The sequence below is a fragment of the Hibiscus syriacus genome, unplaced genomic scaffold (assembly GCF_006381635.1).
Source record: "Hibiscus syriacus cultivar Baekdansim isolate YM2019G1 unplaced genomic scaffold, ASM638163v2 tig00110933_pilon, whole genome shotgun sequence".
Classification (NCBI taxonomy): domain Eukaryota; kingdom Viridiplantae; phylum Streptophyta; class Magnoliopsida; order Malvales; family Malvaceae; genus Hibiscus; species Hibiscus syriacus.
In genome coordinates, this window is record NW_024062919.1 from 1,088,458 (window position 1) to 1,111,293 (window position 22,836).

The 22,836-nt window shown below is 31.3% G+C and overlaps 2 protein-coding genes and 1 pseudogene across 2 annotated transcripts; 1 reads left to right on the plus strand and 2 right to left on the minus strand.

Moving 5' to 3' along the window:
- Positions 1 to 3,100: 3,100 nt before the first annotated feature.
- LOC120147063 (protein trichome birefringence-like 33) lies at positions 3,101 to 5,944 on the plus strand. The gene is made up of 6 exons (XM_039160525.1): positions 3,101 to 3,336; positions 3,424 to 3,640; positions 4,143 to 4,320; positions 4,400 to 4,599; positions 5,293 to 5,451; positions 5,566 to 5,944. The coding sequence occupies exons 1-6, from the start codon at positions 3,162 to 3,164 to the stop codon at positions 5,903 to 5,905; spliced, it is 1,269 nt and encodes a 422-aa protein (XP_039016456.1). The 5' UTR covers positions 3,101 to 3,161; the 3' UTR covers positions 5,906 to 5,944.
- Positions 5,945 to 9,800: 3,856 nt separating this feature from the next.
- On the minus strand, positions 9,801 to 10,548 carry LOC120146958 (abscisic acid receptor PYL4-like). Its single transcript, XM_039160431.1, has one exon. The coding sequence runs from the start codon at positions 10,533 to 10,535 to the stop codon at positions 9,912 to 9,914; it is 624 nt and encodes a 207-aa protein (XP_039016362.1). The 5' UTR covers positions 10,536 to 10,548; the 3' UTR covers positions 9,801 to 9,911.
- A 9,477-nt stretch (positions 10,549 to 20,025) lies between these two features.
- LOC120147032 lies at positions 20,026 to 22,437 on the minus strand (annotated as a pseudogene).
- Between the last annotated feature and the right edge of the window lie 399 nt (positions 22,438 to 22,836).

Genomic DNA, 22,836 nt, shown 5'->3' on the forward strand with positions numbered 1-22,836 from the left:
AATTTTTTTTAAAACTGGGTGGTTGTTTCAGCAACCCAAGGTAACATCTCATATCCATTTGACAATGATCGAATTTAGGATGTTGCACATTAATAATGATACCACCGACCTGACCTAGGTCCAATCTGTTCTTTTTAACCCATCAACCCAATTACAGAGGACCCGTCCAGTATATCAGGAGGTAACCCTTAATTGGGATTAGCCCAGAGTCCATTCCATCCAGCCCAGTCGTTGAGACCAACCTTTTAGGTTTTGGGTATGTATATATTTGTTACTTTTAACCAAATTATTTTATATTATTACTATTCGTATTAATTCTTTCATTACCATATTTTCTTTTTATTTTATATAAAATTATTTTTATTATTTTCTTATATTTTTATAATTTGATATTATTATTATTATTAACATTATTTTTTGTCTCATGGATTCCATGGAAGTACATTCATTTAAGGAATGAAAAATTAAAGGTAAATTTATTTATAACTTTTTGAGAATCGAGACAACATACGATTTTAGAAAATCATCAATATTAGGTATCTGAGATGTTTTAACACTTTTCGTGCGTAATTGACTCTTGAATATATTACTTTATTCCGATTTAAACATATACTTTTTAAGTTATTGTTTTAACATATTTTCTAATATATCTATCTTGTCCAGATTTCATATAATTATAAAGAGCCTCAATTTATCATTATAATTATAAATTAGAATAGTAAGTAAAATTGTGAATACTATATCATGTCTGTTTCAAGGAAAATATTCTTAAATATCACGTCTTTCATAGAATTAGTCGTAGATATATATTTTCACATTATTACACTACTTTCTAATAATTATTTTTAATTTGCATACTATAATTAGCTGACCCTTATTCCCATATGTAATGGGGTAAGGGGGAGGTAGGATAGTAGGCTGCCCCCAACGCCAGGTTGAGAGCAGCTTCCGTAAGAGACTTCCAAATTATGAAATGCCCTCCGTGAGACTCGATCTCACGACCTCAAAGTTAAGAGCCTTGTGCTCTACCAACTGAGCTGGATGGTCATTTAATTTGCATACTATATTTTCCTTAAATTTCAACACTTTTTAAAATTTTTACTTAAAGATTAAATAAGTTTTCAGAATTTTTTTTTTAAAAAAATTAAGTTCTCAAACTTTCTAGACAAATCAACTAAGCATATTTATCCTATTATTGTTCACGAGTAGATTTTCATGTCAACATGATGAACTGTCGCATGAATATGATAAGTTGATAAAAAAATAATGTTGATGCAATTCATATAATTCAAGAGCTAAATTGATGAAATTAAAAATTAGAAACGCCGTTACTGATTTTAACCGACTACGAAAACAAACTTAAATCATAATTCTACATATAAATGATGTGAGTGTAGTAAGTAATTATCAAAATTATCCAATCTTTTATTTAACATAATCATGGCATAAAAAATAGTATGCGTAGGACACAAATAAAGAGTTAGAACATGAATAGAAGTTTGGAATAAAATACATGGCGATGGTTTAGTTGACACATTCCTATTGGATTGTTGAATATAGAATGTGGACAGCACTCGAGAGCTAACTGCTTTATTGCTAAAGATTAGTGTAATTAGTTCAGCATCACCTAAAAGGTATTACAAAGGTAGAATGTCATCAAATCATCACCTAAATTTCTTAAACCAAAGCAACCTTTGTTTAATTACTTAAACATCACTAAATATATACATTATATCAATTTGATCTTAATTTGAAATAATTTGAATAAAAATGCATGCATATACAAAGGTTGGATAATGATGTGGCATCTTTAGAACATCCTTAGCTTGAAAGCTAAGGGAAGATTAACCTTTCCGTTGCACATCATTTACTACGCACTACCTCTCTTCTTTCCCTCTTTTAGGTTTTTTTTTCATATAAAAATAAACTAAAATAATCACTAAAAAATTATTTATTTATTTATTTATTTAAGTTGTAAATTTACACTTAAGTAATGTAAAATTTTATATTTGTGGTAACAAATTCAATTCAAGTAAATGCAAAATTGGATCTTTTAAGAATATAGGAATAATTATATGGGGGAAATTATAAAATTATATTAATCATTTTATTTTGATACAATAATGTGAAGAAAAATAATTAAAAAACCTATGTTAAACTAAGTGAAGCAATGACAGGTTGGTTTACATGCTGTTGATGTAAATGCTGTGAGATCTCACTTTATGATCATATGAAATGAACATGACAAGAGAAACCTAACTAAAAGCATGATAAATAAATAAATAAAGTGAATATGATATAAAATAATATGGATGAATATCGACGACAGAATATTTATGAATAACTGGGTTGTTTTTTTGGATTCAGATAATATTTAGATTTTAATATTTTAATTAGTAGTCAATTTAGAATCGATGACATTTTTTATTAGTATGGGGTGAACATAAAGTAGTATTTGTTCAAAGACTCTTAATCATTTTACATTAAACTTTCATACACTCATACATACATGATGTTCGAACTCAAGACATCAAGAGATGAAAACTTTAATCTTCATATATTCAGTCTATTTTATCTATGGGGTGGTGCACCTTGTATCCTATTAATACAAAGTGCCCATTTTTCAAAAAAAAAAGTATTTTTTTATTTAGTTTTGTAGTTAAATGTTAATATTTAATAGATTTGAATAATTGAAATATATTTATTAATTTAAAGTTGTATGCTAAGACTCAAATTTAATATAAATAATAAATAAGATTTGAATTTTAAAGAGATCTTTATTCTTTTTTGAATTATCTAAAGTGATTATAAGATAATATATATTCATATATTTTCTTAATCTATTGAAAAAATACACACTCTACAAACACAACTCCTTAAACCCGAGACATATAAGAAAAATAACTCCTTCAAAAATTATAAATATTGGATCTACTATCATTGCTATATATAACTCAAATTATTAATTATCAAACATCTTATAAATATACAATATTTTAGATGAAATTATAATAAAGTAATTATCATTCCTATATAGATTTTTTCTCTATATATATTCATGCTCCAATCTCAACATTGCTAAACTCCTATACCCTTGAAAATAACTAAAAATTCCCACGTGAATTAATAACATTACAGTCTTTTTTTAGAAGAAAAAGACCATGAAACCGCCATTGTCGTCGTCTTCCTCTAGTATTCTTAGAAAAACACGATTCTCTCCTTATCTCTTTACTTTGTTAGCTTTCATTGTTTTCGTTGCAATTCTCTATGGAGAAGATTTCATGTGCATTCTTGGACAGCTTGAACCAAGTCCAGGCCGAGTTATGTCTAAACCTGGTGAGTTAACTCAACTCAGCCAATTGGGTCAAGCAGTGTTTTTCTTTGTTGAATTAATTTGACTGGGTTATGGGGATTTGAGTTTAGTGAAGAAGAGAGAGAAGCTGGCTTTCGCAATAGGGAAGGGTGAAGAAGGATGTGATGTTTTCAGTGGGAGGTGGGTTAGGGACGAGTTAACTCGGCCTCTCTACGAAGAATCGGAGTGTCCGTACATTCAGCCTCAGTTGACGTGTCAAGAACATGGAAGACCTGATAAAGACTATGAAAAATGGCGATGGCAACCTCATGGATGCGATCTTCCTAGGTAAAACAATTAACTAAGGGTTAATTGCACCAAGCTCCTTTAAACTACCGCTTAAATTCTAAAACGGTCCCTAATTTTTTAAATATTTTAATTTAGTATTTAAAATATCAACATTACAAAAATCAGATCTTTCTCCTCGTCTAGATGTCCATGAAGTTATATAGGCAATAGGAGGGACTCTGATCCTTCTAAATTTTGTCTAATTATATTTTAAGTCCTTTGAATTTAAATATTAGTCAAATTAAATCATTTTCTCTTAAAATTTGAGATTAAATAACTAATATGCTCTTAATAATAAAATGGTTAAAGTGAAAATTATTTTAGAAGTATTAATTTTTTTATATATTAAATACAATAAATATTTTTTTGTAGAACCACCACTATCGAATTTATGAAGTCTTGTAAGATTTTAAGTGGTTAGTTTTTTTTTATGTTAATGGTTATATGAATATTTCCCAACTACGCGTACGTTTATGGTTATAAACTTTCATAAATAAAACAGTTTCAATGCGACATTGATGCTGGAAACCCTAAGAGGGAAGAGAATGATGTTCGTGGGAGACTCATTGAACCGTGGCCAATATACATCAATGATCTGTCTTCTTCATACACTCATCCCTGAGGATAAAAAATCCATCAAAACTTATAATCATGATTCCCTCACTGTTTTCAAAGCCAAGGTAATTTTTTTTTACTAAACAGTAAATAATATTTGTTAAATTCTACATTGATGTTTAATGATTTATCTTTTTGTTTTAGGATTATAATATGAGCATTGAATTCTACTGGGCTCCATTTCTACTTGAATCGAACGCAGATAATGCGATTGTTCATAGGATATCTGATAGGGTAGTGAGGAAAGGTTCCATCAACAAGCATGGCAAGCATTGGAAAGGGGTTGATATCTTGGTTTTCAATACCTATTTGTGGTGGATGACTGGCTTGGAGATGAAGGTCTTGTATGTCTCTCGTTTTGTTCTATACCTACTCGAATTCAATTAATTTTCTTTTTTAACATTAGATTTGTTCAAAGATTGAGTTATTGGTCCAATAGAAGGGTTTAACTGAAAATATTATACTCGAAAATAGGTTTGGATAAAAAAATTAAGCTTGTTTAAAATATATCACACTTAAGGTTGAACTCGACCTGAGTATAACATCCCTCAACTTGTCACTTGTCCTGATCCAAGTTTAGAGAAATTTTACCTGACCCGACTTTTAAGATAAAAACTCATATCTCACTTAATACAAATATATATAGTTCTTATTTTTATTAGGTAAAATAGGGACCTAATTGAAAAAAAACATAGATATAGAGATATTATAGTAATTATCCCTAGATATATAAAGATCAACTATATTATTATTTTCTGGTCATGTCATATATTTTTCACCTTAAACCCGACTTGATCTTATCCTTTAAAAAATTCAGCCCGAACCTGATTATTTTTTATAAAAAAAGAAAAAACTAACCAGATAGGATCGGTTCAAATTGAATCTAAACCCATCGACTTTAGTTCAAATGCCCATCCAGTCCTTAATCTCATGCATGAATTTGATCTACTAATGAACATCTTCATTTCATATATATATATATATATGCTCATGTTTCGGATATGATCATTATATGAATATTCACTACGTTTGGACAGAAAAGGATCGTTCGAGGATGAAGATAAAGAAATAATAACTGTTTCAACCGAGGAAGCCTATGGAATGGGAATGAGAAGCATGTTGAGATGGGTGAGAAGAAATATGAATCCAAGCAAAAGTAGGGTTTTCTTCACCAGCATGTCCCCTACTCATGCAAAGTGAGTATAACTTCAACTCCCATCGATTCGTATTTAAAATCGAATCAGATCGTTTTAGACTATATTTTCGATCGTTCGATCATATTCGATGAACAAACCATTTTTTGTTGGCAGAGGCATTGATTGGGGAGGTAGAGCAAGTGAGAACTGTTACAACCAAACAGCAATGATTGAAGATCCAAATTATTGGGGTTCGGATAGTAGAAAAAGTGTAATGAAAGTGATTGGGGAAGTATTTAGTAAATCAAAGTACCCCATCACGTTCCTTAACATCACTCAGATGTCGAATTATCGCAAAGATGCGCACACATCGATTTACAAGAAGCAATGGAATCCATTGACGCCCGAGCAGTTGGCTAACCCCACTAGCTATGCCGATTGTGTTCATTGGTGTTTGCCTGGCCTTCAAGATACTTGGAATGAGCTTCTCTTTGCCAAATTGTTCTATCCTTGAATCTATTTTGTTACTTTATAATATAATTACTTATATATATATATATATATATATATATTAATTTTTTAATCGATTCGATTATTGAAAAGACCAAATAAGTTGTATTGGTTATTATTGACGGTTCACACCTTCTAATTTAGATAGAGAGACGCAACTGGCGAGTAATCGACCATTGATTGGTGTTGATAACTTTGTCTCTGTGAGGAGGTAGAGCAGAAGAGAACAATAGTGAGATAATTTTATTTAGGTTGTATCTCGTCTCTCAATTTCAGTCGAGAAATTTTATAGTGAGTATTTAGTGCATGTGTTAACCGTAGGGCCATAATAGATTTAACTTTTTAGAGATTTAAATCTTCGAGATTTTTATCCGGAGACATTCCCTTTATATCTTTCAGATGTCTCTAGGCGACGGAAATTCAAAGATATCCTAGAATTTTTTAACAATTGTGAGACGCAAAAATGATGCGTGCAAAGAACTTCTAACGGAGTAAAATAATCATAATATAATATAATGTATAAAATTGATAATTATTATGAAATCTACCTTTATCTTGATTCATTCAACACAGAAAGCTCAATTGAAGTAAGCAACAAGGCATGTTTCACTCAACAAAACAACTTGTCTGAAAAAAGCCTCTTTATTATATTAATAATCACATTTCTTTTTCCTTTTCTGTTCTTCATTATGATGTATACGGTATACCCATATATATAGGAATGGACAGAGGGATATTAGGATACGGTCGCACCCCTAAAAATTTTAAAATCTATTATATTTAAATATTTTTTATATTTTATATAGATTATCTAGTTTTGCATCTAATGAGGTTTTATAATTTTAAACCTCTATGTTTTTAATATAATTTCTTAAGTTCGCACCCCTTGATATAAATTCTTGCATCCATCCCTATATATTTAATATTTATATTATTCGTATTTAATAATTTCATTTAAAAATTATATATTTATAAAATTTAGAATATGTTAACAAAAAAAAAGATAATTTTGATAAAGTGTATATCGCATTTATATTATATTATATTATAATTATTTTTTCTTGATCAAGTTGCAGACAAGAAGCACGTGTAGGGGGGTTGCCATCGACTGATTTTCTTACCAGATTCCAGGCTGTTTGAAATATTAGAAAATCGCATGACATTATATAGCAAGTGGCCAACATGGCTTTTCAAATTTGAACAAGAAAATCACTTTAATTATAATATTTTTTGGGATAATTTATAAGCAATCATCCTTGGATTCAGGCCATTCGAATTGCTACCATAATTATAATGTTAATCGAATTAATTAAATCAAAAGATATAAAATATTCAAGTACGTTCATATTTATAATTTTGGGTAAAGTACATAAATGATTTTCGATAAGATATTACTTTGTTGAGTTCTCAACTATAAAATGATTCCATGATTATATGAAGTTGTTTTGATGAGTCAATCGACCGTTAAAAGTCACAAAATGGTCACTCGATTATTTATTATGTTCCAAACTCGCTCTTTTCCGTTAAAAAATTAACGATCGTCTGAGTTGTATGTTAACGTCCAGGTCAGATTGTCGTTAATTTTTTAATAAAAGATGACGAGTTTGAAACATAATGAATAGTCGGGTAACCATTTTGTAACTTTTAATATTCAAGAGACTCAACAAAACAACTCTTTATAGTCAGGGGATCATTTTGTACTTTTAATAGTTCAAGAACTCAACAAAATATTATCTTATAGTCAGAGGATCATTTTGTAACTTTTATCAAGCGGCTTTAATGATAAAAGGGCATGTTATTTTCCTAAAGGTCCTAAGTTCAATGCAAGTTGTGTTTGTTGTCAATAAAATATATATTAACTAATTTTTTTAAAATACTTATTGGATTTTTTCTATTAATAATTAAAAAATGGAGAGAAGAATAATTAGAAAAGATGTGCATAATTACCATCAACTTGCATTGTTTTCTACAACAAGTTGAAGTTTTATAAACAAGTCAAGTTGCAATTTGTGAGGAAGATTTTTCTTTTTCTTTATCTTATTCTCCCCCCAAAAATCAAATAAAGCATATTAATTTTTAAAATGTGATTAATAGTTGATTAAAAATAATTAAAGATATTATTTTCATCTATCGTGAAGAGATGAAAACCTATCCGTACATGAAAGTTCTGAAGATATATTCATATCCTAAGATAATGAACATTTGAATAAATAAAGATATTGTATTGATCCTTTAACCTGTTTTTCTTGTCAACATGTTACACGCTGGATTAAAAACATCAAAAGAAACCTATAAAAAGTATTAAATTTATTATGGTAAGGTGTATGTCATGTCTCTAGCATGTCATGCACAGGCTTTTATGATCATCTTTATCCATAGATATAAACGTTGGGATAAATTATCTCATTGGTTATTGAACTTTAATTTGTATATTGATTAGTCACTAAATTTTAGAACACCTTAATTTTAGTATTGAACTTCCTACGTAGATTTTTTTGTCACTAGATCTTCATGTCGTTAATGGCATGATGAGATGGCTGTTTCTTTCTCATTTTTTATATATAAAAAATCAACTTCTTCGATTGTCGTTGTTGGTCAATCATCACCCATCGCCGATCGTCACTCACGATAAGTCAATATCAAAATATTCACATTCTACTCATCTTTCTTCTTTTTGATGGGATTTTCATAAAACCCACTCAAAGTCAATGAAAATATATCTAAATGTTCAATATTCTAAAAGCTATGATCTCCTCCGATGTCCATCTAATGAGACTGGTTTCGAGCTATATGATTCTTCTTATTGAAAGAATGCTTCTCACCATTTAGATTTTTTTAACAAACATCCCTAACCTCTCAAATATAAGAAAGTTCTCAAATCCCAAAATATGATAGTATTTTTTATGTATAATTTCGAGGGTTTCAAAGAGGTTTTGAGAAAATCTAAACTAATAAAATCATAGAGGCCAATGAGACGAGTTCATCAACGTCTAGGATGATCACAAAAAATGTTGAAGAATAACAATTTTCGATGATGATTAAAATGGATGAAAACTCTAATTTTTATGAAGAAGAAGATGAAGTTAATAAAAACAATTGTTTTTATGGCTTTGACGCAAGCACACATCAACACAAAATTGTACTCATCCAAATATTAATGATTCATTGGTCTAGTGACAAAAAAAATCAATATCAAATGTTTAATATTAAAATTAAAGTGTTTTAAAGTTTAGTAATCAAATAATACACAAATTAAAGTTCAATGACTAATTGAGGTAATTTACCCTAAATATTATATTAAACTTGTATATATTTATTATAGCAGCCCCAGTTATTCGTACGTTACAAATGGGAATCTTTTTAATATTTTTTATTAATCCAAGGGACATTACTACATACACAAAGATGTTTTTTAAATACAAATTGATTAATTTATATGCACTTTAAAATAATTTGATTAACCCAACAGAAGATATTTGATGTCATTTTAAGTTAAAGATGATATTTTTTTTGGTAATAAGTAAAAATAATTGATATTGATTAATAATTATATAATTTGTTGACTGACCAAATGGAAACGATAAATAATAATAAAAATTAAATAAAAAATCTTTCTGAACAATCATATTTGTCCGATTGGTCGAGCTGCTCATCTGTATATTCCATCGTATTTTTTAGCTCGCTTTCCATCGTATTTTTTAGCTCGCTAACTGAAAATTAGGATTAGATGAAAATTTATCAAAAATAAAATATAAAAAAAGCCCTTCCTCCATTGAAACAAAGAAGGAAATACATTCACAATTACATACAAATTGACTGTGTTAACATACAGATTAGATCATTGATATTACTATGGTAGAATACAACCTCCTTCAACTTCATCAAGGCTTCTATTTCGATCTATGAATCTCGATACGAAAATTTCATTAATAGATATATCATTCGTCGACATTAATCAATTTCGTACCAAGAAAAAAAAAGAATAAAGAGAACTAATTTTAAAAAAGAAATTAAAAGGATGATGTTGCCATATTTTCAGCCATTTGAGCCAAAGATTGAAGGTTGCAACGTACAATAGTATCAACGAAAGAGCATGTATCTTCTCCTGTATTACCCTGTGGTATATCCACGGTGAATGATTCGACGACGACTGTCCCGTTACCGGAAGCGTGTAGAGTCGTCACGGACTTGTAATTGTTCAACCTATGAACACCGCCGACGACACTAAAACTAAGCACGTGATGTTCATCGTCGAGGATCTCGAGCCTCTCGGTGCTGAAAGCGGCAGGGAGACCCGATATCACATGGACTTCACGGAGGCTGCCAACGTTGCCGTCGCCGGCTATGACGTGGCAGCTTTTGAGGAAGTGCTTGTAAGCCTGAGGGTTTTCGAAACGGCGAACCACCGACCAGACGGTTTCCACAGGGGCTTTTATAGTTTGTACCACGGCGGAGCAACACTGATTAGGACCCAGGTTGTGGATGTGGTAAGCTGAGACCATGTCGGGGACGGAAACACCGGTGGGGATAGGGAAAAAGCTCGTGAGGGAGGCGGGTTGAGAGTGTTGTTTTTGGTGGTGGCGGCAGCCGCCTACGTTGGCGGTGGTCCGATGAAGCTGCAAAGAAGAAGGCATGTTGAGAATAATTGAAGAGATGTGGGATTGGAAATGGAGAACATGTTGTCAATTATATACGATAAGAGTATATTTTCTTAATATGCAAGCAGGCTTGCGCCGGACCCTGCAAGTGGATCGACCAGTTGAAGCTTCTTTGGACTTTGTTTTTGGTAGATTTTTCCAATTATTTTATTCGAACTATAAAGATTCAATACCTTTTCTTAAACTAAATAAAATTTGGGTTGTTGTTATTGGTGAATGTCGATAACTTTCGGGACTAAATTATTAAAATAATATTTTTTATTTTCCTTTATCATCATAGTATTAACATAGTATTAATATATATATATATATATATATATATATAATTGCACTCATTTCAATCAATCACAGGATCAATGACGGGCGAAATAGCAACTTAGGTTGTCCACCCTAAATTTTAATTTTTTATGTTAATTGTTTATTTTATTAATAATGTTAATCTTAAAATTTTTGGTATTTTCATATACGAAAAATTTATATTATTAATATATTTGTGTAAATCACTATATAAGACGAAGACACGCCTTATGAAAAATTCTTCGAAAGAGCTTATACTTAAATAGCGGGTTTTATAAGACATTTACGTTGGAAAAACAACCCATATGACTTGTCACGTGAGCAAATATGTTTATTTGAGGAAGAGCTTTTCAAAAGACGTTGCCACGTAGACACATATTCGTCCTATGTGATATAACTTAAATATTTTTTTATAAAAAATTAAAAGAATATTATTTTAATATTTTAACAAACTTTTTGGGTAAACAATTCTAATGAGTCTAGAGTCCATAACGGTGGCCTAAGAGAACATGTAGAAATAAAGATAAGTAATTTGATCAACCGATTAAATTTACTTACTCATTAATAATATACTTTAATATTATTAAAGGCCAACATATAATATTTCAATCAAAATCTAGCATGTAATCGAACTAAAATAAATATATGATTAATATTTAGACAAAGATATATAATACACTAATATATCAAAAAATGGTATAGAATATACTTATCCGAGATTGTGATGATTTGATATGGTTGGAAATATGATTTTTATCATCTAAGATCTAAGATCTTAAATGAAGAGTCGTGGATGATGAATTTGGTATAAATAAATTATTTCTAATAATTGATATTAAAATCCTAATTATAAAATACATTAAAATCATATTTAATACCTAGTATTATAATCTTATAAACAATCATATAAATAAATAGTCATGACATTGACTAATATTTTTAGTAAAAATATTTTAATTTTTTTTGAAAGATTGAATATAAAATTTAAATAAAAATCAAAAACTAAATTTAGAAGAAGAGTTAATTGTGCCTTCAAATTATGATCCCCATTTTATATTAATCTTTAAAATTTTGATTTTTCTAATTTTATCCTCAAAGTATGAATTTCATTCTAAATTATTCCTTAAACATTTGAATATTCTAATTTCATCCCCAAACTATGACTCTCATTCTAAATGGTCCCCAAACTTTTGAATAATTCAATTTCATCCACAAAGTCATCCAAATATGTAATTAGTTTCAAGCATAGTTTAACCTAATTTTTTTTTCAAACATACAATAATGTAACTTGGCCTAATAATTTTATTAACAAATGATGTGATTAGTACATACGTATAATTTGTGATGAAATTGAAATGTCCAACAAGTTTAAATGAAGGTCATAGTTTGAAGATGAAAATGAAATGTTCAAAAGTTTAAGGACTAATTTAGAATAATAATAATAATAGTTTAGGAATGAAATTAAAATATTTAAAAGTCAAGGAATAATTTAAAATAAGAATCATAATTTGAGGATGTGTGATGCAACTAACTCTAAAAATGAAATATAAACATTGAAATGTAACTTTACCTTTATGCCTTTACTGTTTCACAACTTTTGACATGATTCCCTTTGGTTCATTTTTTTTCGCCGTTATTTTCTTAATTCCCACCAGCTAGAATCATAATTCTCCATTTTTTCTCCATTATTTTCTTAATTGCCCGTCCAGCTCGAGCGCAAGACTCTAACCTTGTGGTCGTGGGATTGAGTCTCATTGTGGGCAATTTATAATTCTGACAGCCGGAGGTCTACAACGGAAGCTGCTCTCAACCTGGCGTTGGGGGCAACCTACTATCCTACCTCCCCCTTACCCCATTACATATGGGAATAGGGTCATCTAATTTTTTTCCCACCAGCTAGAATCAACTTGGTGTTATACTAGTTCAAAATGTTTTATCCATTATTTGACATGTTTAATGTCTAATAATATTAGCCTCCAATTAATCAGGCCTTTAAAATAATTTGGTGATACTTCTTCAATTATTGTTAGATTCTAAAAATTACTTTTGAAAACTAATTTTAAAAATTTAATGGAAAATATTATAGATAAATGTGATCCGTAAATTAAAAGTATTTCATTTTGTTATAAAAAAAAATACTATGAAAAGTTAAAATATCTACTTTAGATGTAATATTAAAAAAAATAAAAAAAATAGCCTGAATAAGATTTAAATGATATTTTTATAATTATATATATAGAAACAAAACATTAAGAGTCAAAAGTTAATTTTTACTTTTTTCTAAAAGATGGTTTGAAAAAAAGTTTGTATTCCCAAAATAGCCTTATTCTTTATTATTTTTAATACTAAAAAATTCTAGTTTCAAAAGCTGATTTCAAAACAATGAAGAACTGATTTTAAGAGAATTTATTTATCTAATAAAAATATTTAATACTAACAATCGGTTGGTCTAGTGAGATGAGACGCAAGGTTTATTAAGTAAGGTAATGAGTTTGAACCATGACGTTTGCGAATAGAGTAAAATAGGTTGGGAGAGTCACTCTTGTCTCTATAGTACCCGATCTAAATTAATCGATCAATAGATTAAATACTAATTATTAATTCAAAAAAAAAGAGAGTTTAACTAATTTGACATTTTTTCCAAAGCATTGATTTTAAGGTCAAAAAGTCATATCTTCACACTTCTGCCACAATAATTATGTCAAATTGACATTTTATAATGTATGCCCAATTTTTTATTTTATTTTAAAAACACCACTATTTTGTCGCTTCTATTAATGTTTGAAAATTTTATACTGTCTTCATTTTAGAGGATATTTCAAAAGAGAATATTCCAAAAGAGGTTAAAAAAGAAAAAGAAAAAGAAAAGCATATACCAAAACCTAATACAAGAAGAAGATGAATGGAATAAAATAAGGAAAATATTACTATTTGTAGAATTAATAAATTGTTTATTGGATAAGGAAATAATTAAATAATAGTAGCCAAGTTGACTCATTAGGAAATATAAATAAAGTTGGATATGTAAATATATATACATGGTCAAGGAAATGAATGTGGTAGGGTCCAAGTAAGGAGGAAAATAAAAAATGAAGATAATTTTTTTTTAAAAATTCAAGTTGGAATGTTTTTTTTAAGGTTGTCAATTTGTCATTAGGGAATTCTTTAGAAGGAAAATGGTTTTCCTAACAACTTAATCATCTAGAAGATTAGTGTAATTGCACAATTAGATAAATGTATAATCCAATTATATAAAATAGTACTTAATTACATAAATTATTGTAACATTTTTAAATTTCAAGTTGGAATGTTTTTTAAGGTTGTCAATTTTTGAATTGACCGTCCAACTCAGTTAGTAGAGCACAAGACTCTTAACCTTGTGGTCGTGGGATCGAGTCCCACGAAAGGCAATTCATAATTCGAAGGTCTCCCACGGAAGTTGCTCTCAACCTGACGTTGGGGCAGCCTACTACCCTACCTCCCCTTACCCCATGACATATGGGAATAAGGGTTAGCTAATTTAATTTTATTGTAACATTTTGTATAATTATATAATAAATATTATATCAAATATGGAAATTTTTCGATATATTATACAATTTGATTATTTTAATGCTTTTTTATTTAGAATTTAGTTTAAGATTTTAAATTTTAGAATTTAAGATTTAGTGGATCAGGTTTATGATTTTATATCTTAGATTTTAGAGTTTAAGATTTATGATTAAAATATACAATTTATATAAAATAAATAATGTGTAGTATATGTTCGAAATTTTCTTAATCAATTAATAATGTATAAACATTCTACAAGCTGCTTAAACACAGGATATATAGGAAGAACAACATCCCCTTTAACCACTAAGACTACTTAATGAGTTCTGACAAAGAAATATTCTATACAAATATTATCTTGTATCATCTCATATTAATAAAAAAAATTAGTATGTTTTTAATATTTTATGTGATATTTAAATTATTTATAGAGGATATTTTCTTAGAAAATACATGAAAAGTTGTTGGCATAATATAAAAATAAGTGCTCAATTTTTTTTTCTTCAAACGACGCCTAAACTTTTTTCCAGCCAATTTAAGTGTCAAATGTTACTACATTACAATTTTATGTGTCTCGGCCGTTAAAAAAACTCCATTAGATGATATATATATCACATTATGATAATTTTAAAAATTTTATTTTTTAAAAAAACTTAAAAATATTATCAAATTAAAAAAAACATAATTTCTCTAAAATAAAAAAACTCAAATCTATATAAAAAAAAAAACCTAAAATCCCTAACCTTAACCTTATCCTTATCATCTCCTTTTCCACCCACAACCACTGACGTTGTCGCCTTCCTTGTCGGTAGTGGCCGACTTTGTCGTCGCCCTTGCCGTTGGGTTCGTCGGATCTCTTGGGTGTTGCGATTTTTCTAACTTTTTTTAAACATCGGGTTCATTGGGATTCATCGAGTCATGGGTTCTGGGTGGTCGGATTCATCTTGTCGTCGCTTGGAGTTTTGACGGGTGGGGATCTGACGGTAACGACGTCAAACGATAGTGGCTAGCGTAGGTATAAGGATTGGAATAAATGTTTTCAAAGTTTTATATTTTTTTAATATCTTTTTAAAAAAATATAAATTTTTATTTAAAATTATATTTTTAAGTTAGTTTTAAATAATAATTTTCAAAATTGTAATAACATAACACGTGTTACTTAACGAAATTTTTTTAACGGTTGAGACACCTAAAATAATAATTTTTATAACATTAAACACTTGAATTGACCGTAAAAAAAGTTTAAACACTACTTTAAGAAAAACAATATAATTTGAACACTTATTTTTATATTAAACAACAATATTTGTTTCGAGCATCATGTTTTACTAATATCAAGCCCCAAACCCGAATTCAGAAGCCATTGACCGAGCTAAGTTAGAATTACTAATTGTGCCAATAAAATTAAAACACACAGTTTAAGTGTCGAGGACATGGTTTTGGTAGTTAATTTAAGGGAAAAGGGTTGTAATATTCGTGGTTTCAGGGCTGAAACCCCCACCCCCATTGTTTTTGACATTTTTATTGAGTTTGATCATTGGTGTCTGATCAATTGATTTGTTATTCTAGATTAAATTTTGGAGATGCTTATTATAGGGAAGACCCTCTCAATTCAATTTTCTTCATCAACAAACCTTAAAATTCAAACTTTTAACAACCATGATAGATCCAGAAATTTATAAATGGGGTCCAAAATTTTAATTTTCTTTTCTTAAAAGTAATGGGGGTGCAAAAAAAAAATCTTCTATTTTTAACATATTATACTAAATTTCACTTTTTTTTCCTAAATAATGGCGATGCATTCACTTGACCCCTAAGGGGTTTAGTGCATCCGCCCTGTTGACAACTTAAAAAATCTAGTATCACATCTTATTAGATTAACCGATTGTTGATCATTGTTTTAACATTTAATAATACTATTTGATTAAGTAGCGTATAAAGATGGATACTCCATTTTTCAGTGGCATTTGTACTTTCAAAGTCTCTGTTTTGGCAAATTGAGTGACAGTTGAACAGTTTGAGGCACTATAATATCCTAGCACTACTTGCACAAGGATAATGATTGATACACTTGTAAGCATAAGCATCATACATGATACTTTTTATATTAAAATATTCTTATATGAATATTTTATAACATAAATAATATTAATGATAGGAATACATTTATCAATATTATAAGCTTTTAATCTAATTTAATAGCTGTTATTAACTCTTATGTCAAATTGGTTCTTTTTTACTTTCTAGAATTGTCATACGAGTCTAAGAGATTAAAAACAACCTTCGTAGCCTCTAAATCCAAAATAATTTCTTTAAATATAATTAAGTGATCTATCAATGAACTTGTTCTCAACCAAATAATGAGAATACAAACATCGCTTTAGATGAAACTTGCTAATTACAGTTTTTTAATACATTATTACTCCAGCTTCAAACACAATAAAAGAACATGCAAATATTTTACATAAAAAATCTTAGATGGAAAAACACCGATAGAAAAGAAGAAATTCATTAAATATCGAACATAGAAAGAATACAAAAATATTATGACTGTGTATAATTTTCAAAACTTAATCAACTTACTTTCTAGCTTTAATCCCTGTTATTAATTTACATAAATAATTAATTAATTACAAAAGAAACACTAGAAACTTGTGTAGTAAAATTTTATCTTACTTTGATTTTCTATTTTTAATTTAAAAAATATAATCGTGTCAAGATAGAATTCAGATTGAACTGTAACAAACTATAATTGTAGAAAAGATTGAAGCCCTCTTCTTCGTCTACTTTACGCTCTGGCTCACCTTCATAGCACTTTTTACCATCTTCTGCTATCCTGCTTTTACGTTCCAGATGGGAAAATGGAGAACATTTAATCACATATTTAGTAGAGCAGTATAATTAATATTAGGCCGGACCAACTGTGAAGAACAGGCTTTCCGCACCATTCGACAAACCAATTGAGAGGGACGAAATCAGGATATTAATTCAAATAAGCAAAATATAATTAACAATAAAAATTAAGAAGGATAAAATCAAACTAAATTAAAATTAAGAGATCTAAATAAATATTTTTCATATATTATTTTTAATAATGAAAAGTTAAAGGACAATGACGAAACATAACTTTGTCCTGCCCATTATTTTAATCTTCTTTCTATCTTTTTTTTTTTGGATAAATCAAAATTTTTATTATCCAAGGAACAAAGAATTGTTACAAAACAAACAACCAGTCTTTAACAAAATGGACTAAGAACAGCCTACTTGTAAAACGAAATCAGATTGGTTAGACAATTCCCCAAGCATTACAAAGGTTTTCATTGGTACTATCAATTCTATTAATATTTCTACCCTTTAGTTGGATTCCCACTGCTTCTTTAATGACCTTCAGCATGTCTTCGATAGTTCTATGTCGACCTTGAAAAATTCTGCGGTTCCTTTCTTCCCACAAAAAGTAAATATATGCGGTTAAAAGACTGTCTGTTTTTCTTCCTGACATTATCTCTTTAAATCAGACAGCTTTTATCAAGGGTAGGAGCATTGTTGATAATACCCTTCTTGCTCAAGAAATTGTCAAAGGCTATGGTAGGAAATCTATTTCCCCTAGATGCTCTATGAAAATTGACCCCATAAGGCTTTCGATTCCCTTCATTGGGGTTTCTTATCTTCTATCCTCAAAGCCCTTCTTCTTCCTTCTAAATTCATAGCTTGGATTGAGACTTGTTTCACCCAAGCTAGGTATTCCATCTCTTTCAATGGTTCCCTTATAGAGTATTTCAAGGGAGCAAGAGGATTAAGGCAGGGTGATCCTCTCTCTCCTTCCTTAATTGTTCTGGCCATGCATGTTTTCTCTAAAATGCTTAACTTGGTTGATGAAAAAAGAGTGTTTGGTTACCACCCTAAATGCAAAAAATTGGCCTTACTCATCTTTCTTTTGCTGATGATCTAATGATATTTTGTAAGGGTAATGTTGATTCTATTATGGGTGTCTTAAGTGTTCTTGACCAGTTTTATGAAATTTCTGGACTTCACCTTAATTCTTCCAAATGTGAGTTTTATGCTGCTGGTAGTTCTTCTAGAACTATAGAGTCTTTTCAACATATTACAAGTTTCAAGAAAGGGAGCTTACCGGTGAGATACTTAGGTATCCCACTTGTTACTCGTAAAATTTCTGAGAAAGACTGCGATGTTCTGATTGATAAAATTAAGCAAAGGCTTCAACCATTGGTCAACAAGGAATCTGAGCTATGCTGGCAGACTTGAGTTCATTCGTTCTGTCTTGTTCAGTGTCTCAAATTACTGGTGCAGACAACTTATCCTTCCCCAATCGATCTTATTAAAGGTGGATCAGCTTTGCTCCAGATTTTTCTAGAAAGGTGAAGATAAGGCAGCTGTAGGTGCTCGTGTCAGTTGGGATTTTATTTGCCTTCCCAAAGCAGAGGGAGGTCTCGGTCTGAAGAACTCTAAAATATGGAATAAAGCGTGTATTATTGATCTCATTAGGAAAATCCTTGCGGGTGACGGTTCCCTCTGGGTTGCTTGGTTTAAAAAATATATTCTTAATGACCATGAGTTTTGGAATTATGTTGCAGGTTCTAACATGAGCTGGACTGTAAACAGAATTTTCAAATTGCGTGCAACAGCTTACACTATCATTTCTTCTTCTGGTCCGTTATAGCAAAGGGATATCTGAGATGCAATCCGAAACAAAGGGGAGAAAGTATCCTGGCACAAGCTAATCTGGTTCCCAATGCACATTCCAAAATACAGTTTGATCACTTGGATGGCACTGCTAAACAGACTCCCTACTAGAGACAGGTTACTTAAAATGGGAATTAACTCTGAAGATACTTGTGTTAACTGCAACACCGAGCAGGAGACAAGAAGCCATATTTTTTCTCAATGTCCTTTTGCTGTTCGACTTTGGAATTCAATATTGTTGCTCAACGGTTTGAAGAATGCTCTATTAACATGGGACAGTATGGTTGCTCGGGCTATCTCAACATGGAAAGGTAAATCACTTCTTTCTATCTTGTATTGCTGAGAGCTGTCGAAATGGGTGTTGCACGCATACCTAGGATGGACCTTTCACCTGGATTGATGGGATTCGATCAGATTCGATCTAAAAATTCCAATCCGAATTGAGTCAGTTGAATCGAATTCATTTTAAAATATGATTGAATCAGATTCAAGTTTAAGATAAAAATTTGACTCGTCCCGACATAATGTTATACTTATCTCTTACCTATTTTGAGATATTTTCAATAATATCTATTTCTATGTCATTTTTTAATTAGATTTTTATTTTACCTAATAAAAATTAATTATATATATATCTAAGTTGAATCGAGTGCAAGTTTTGACCAAGAAAATCAGACCGAGTTTCAGGTTGGATCTTTTAAACCCAATTCGAATAAAATGTAAGTGGAAAGATTTTGAATTGGATTCGGGTGGAGCCAAAAACCGACCTTTCCCATTACCATCCTACACATACCTACTTCCAAGCAATTTAGGTTATAACAACAAAATCACAAGAAACAGACAAGGTTGAAAAAAAACAGCTTCAAAATTATCTTTGATGTTCTCTGAAATTAAAAGAATACAAGTATAGAAAGAAAACAATGAAACAGGGGATAAAAATAGTTTCCCATATGCAGGGGAAAACAACCATGAATTTTTACGCTACTATCAAACTGACAAATAATACTAATAAAAGCATTTGCAATCAACCCTTCATGTTGGGCTCACGATTTGCACTAATTATAGTGTTCTTGGTGGTGATGATGATGGATTCTCTCTAACATAAAGGCAAATCTGACGGTGGTGGTTGAATGGTCTGTAATTCTCCCACCCCATTTTCAACAAGGAAAGCCATTGCCAAGCCCCAATTGAGATGAACATCCAGGTGACAGTGCATTAGCCACACTCCTGTTTTTACCAAAACACTTTTAATAATCAACCATGACATGCATGAATGTTAAAAGAAGTAATTTTTAATGATGTTTTTACCTGGATTATCTGCTACGAATCTTATGACTGCCCATCCATTCACTGGCACTCCCACCGTGTTCCTTAAAGGTGGATCAACAAGATTGAATTTCGATGTATCTCTTTGTGGATTGAAGTTCCCAAAACCTTCTGCTATTATATAGAAATCGTATCCATGAAGATGAATCGGGTGGTTCTCTGGTGTCACAATGCTTGTGTCTTGAATCACGATTTGCACCCTTGAACCATACTTCAATCTGTACAACTTGGTTCCCGGAACAGGCTGAAAGAGGGAGCGGCTCACGTTTCCGGTGTAATCGAATTTTAATGGAGGGGCTCCGGGGAAATCTGTGGTGAAGACCCCCTGGAATTCCTTGTTGGTGAGCTTGTAACAGGGAGAAGTTTCGTGGGAGGACAAACGAGACATTGTTAATGCTAGCTGTGAAACGTGTACCATTCGGTCCTTGGCAACGCCGCTTGCGGAAATTCGGTGGGCAGTTGTTGAGCCCCAGACCAACTGTGAAGAACAGGCTTTCGTCGATATCTGTCGGGACTTCGACCTTTTCTCGACTCCTAAAGCTTTGGCTGAAAGCTGTGACAGTATTGGTATCATTGTAGGCTGGCAAAGAAGGCATAACTGGAGTGGTGACCTTGCAGTTTTTGGCAGCACAAGTGGCAGACTTGTATTCAAGAATGGCGATGGTGGTCGTGTTGTCGAATGGTGCGTTTTGTGCACTTTGGTAGGCTCGACCCGCCATGTAATATCGAGACGGTGGCTGATCACCTTGGATCAAAACATCAGTGGTCTGGCCAGGGCCTAGCATGAGGACTGAAGTGGTAAATGGTTTGGTATAGGAAGCATCAGCTCCAACAACAGTGAGCTTATGATTAGCTACTTTGAAGAAAAGGGGTTGGTTCAAGGCGGCATTGATCACTCTGAGGAGATTCGTCTCGCCAGAGTCAATGGGAACTATTGTAGTCTCTGCAAATATAGAATATAAAAATCATATGCAATTCAAGTTTGAATTTCAGTTATTATGGTTAAGATCTTGAAAGGTCGACGGGCGCACCGGCTGAAATAAGGAACGGAAATTACCTTTGGAGGAGCATTTATAGAGATCACCAGGTTGACCATTGATGGTATATGCATCAGAGACATTTGGAGCTGCCCCTGTTCTTGTTGCTTCCCTCATAACATCAATGGGGTTAGCATCCCACCATTCACCTAGTCATAATCATATCATCAACAAAATTTATCATTTTGATCATCTTAATTGTACTCATAGTCTAAAAGGAATTGTTGATGTTTTTACCAAGAAGGATTGGTGTTTCACGTTTCGGCTTATGGAAAGGGTAGGATTCGCCGTCTCTGGGACGGATGATGAGAGCTCCATAAACAGTAGCTCTAAGCCAAGAACTATGAGCATGCCACCACAATGTTCCTTCTTGTCCTTGAACTGTAAACCTATAAGTATAACTTCCTCCAGGTCTAATCGGACACTGAGTCACAAATTCCGGTCCATCTGCCCATCCGGTTCTCATTTGCCGAACACCATGCCTATATATCAAAAAAGTGGTTATGGTAACTCAAATGTGCAAATGACCATATGCAACTAGAAAGCTGATGGCATGCATGCATGCATGAATGAGTGAATTATACCAGTGGATGGTGACATTATATCTGGCTTTGTTGACAACAAGGACTTCAAGGGGTGTCGCCACTCTTAATCTCCAAAGTAGGTCCAGGAAACATGCCATTGACAGTGATGGAGTTCTGAGTCTTGCAGAGCCTCTTCACTTTTGTCGCTTCAATCTGTTTCATTGAAAATGACCAACATCAACTCTTTGATTCGAATCAAACGAAAACAATGGACAAATTAAGATCAAAAGAAAGTAACGAAGACGTACAACAAACCGGTGTCTATGAACTTCAGCATTTGCAGACAACACATAGCAAATGACAAGGAAAATGGCAAGGACAATGAAAGAAAAATTCTTGAAAATCTCCATTTAATCAAAGCTTACTCAGCTAAAAGCTTTGCCTTTGGTACTGATATGAGAGATAGAGAAAAGGGTATTTATAGGAAAGAGATGGAGATGTTCATAGGTTGGCCGATTAGGTGTTTGATCGGGCAAAAATGGTGATATTTGCAGCCAGAACCATAGTTCATACCGGCAAGGAGTTGTTGCACCACCCACTACTAGCCTATTAATTTCTTCAATGCTTGCTTCACAAGGAACCAAGAAATTATTCATACACTATATGCTTCATGGAGTCAGTATTGGTTTATACATCAAAATTGATATTGATGGTTAAAATCATTGTTTTAACCAAATGCAGTTTTCACATGCAACTTGAACTGTATGCTATACCATTTTTCACAATTTAGTATACATATTCAACCGAAAAATTTACCGGAGAAATTTATTAACTGACGAG

Excerpts from the sequence above, each read along its gene's own strand:
- LOC120147063 (XM_039160525.1), top strand. The coding sequence starts at position 3,162 with ATGAAACCGCCATTGTCGTCGTCTTCCTCTAGTATTCTTAGAAAAACA. Across the intron at positions 4,321-4,399 it reads TCACTGTTTTCAAAGCCAAG|GATTATAATATGAGCATTGA; the intron begins GTAATTTTTTTT and ends TTTTTGTTTTAG. Across the intron at positions 4,600-5,292 it reads GGCTTGGAGATGAAGGTCTT|AAAAGGATCGTTCGAGGATG; the intron begins GTATGTCTCTCG and ends ACGTTTGGACAG.
- LOC120146958 (XM_039160431.1), bottom strand. The coding sequence starts at position 10,535 with ATGCCTTCTTCTTTGCAGCTTCATCGGACCACCGCCAACGTAGGCGGC.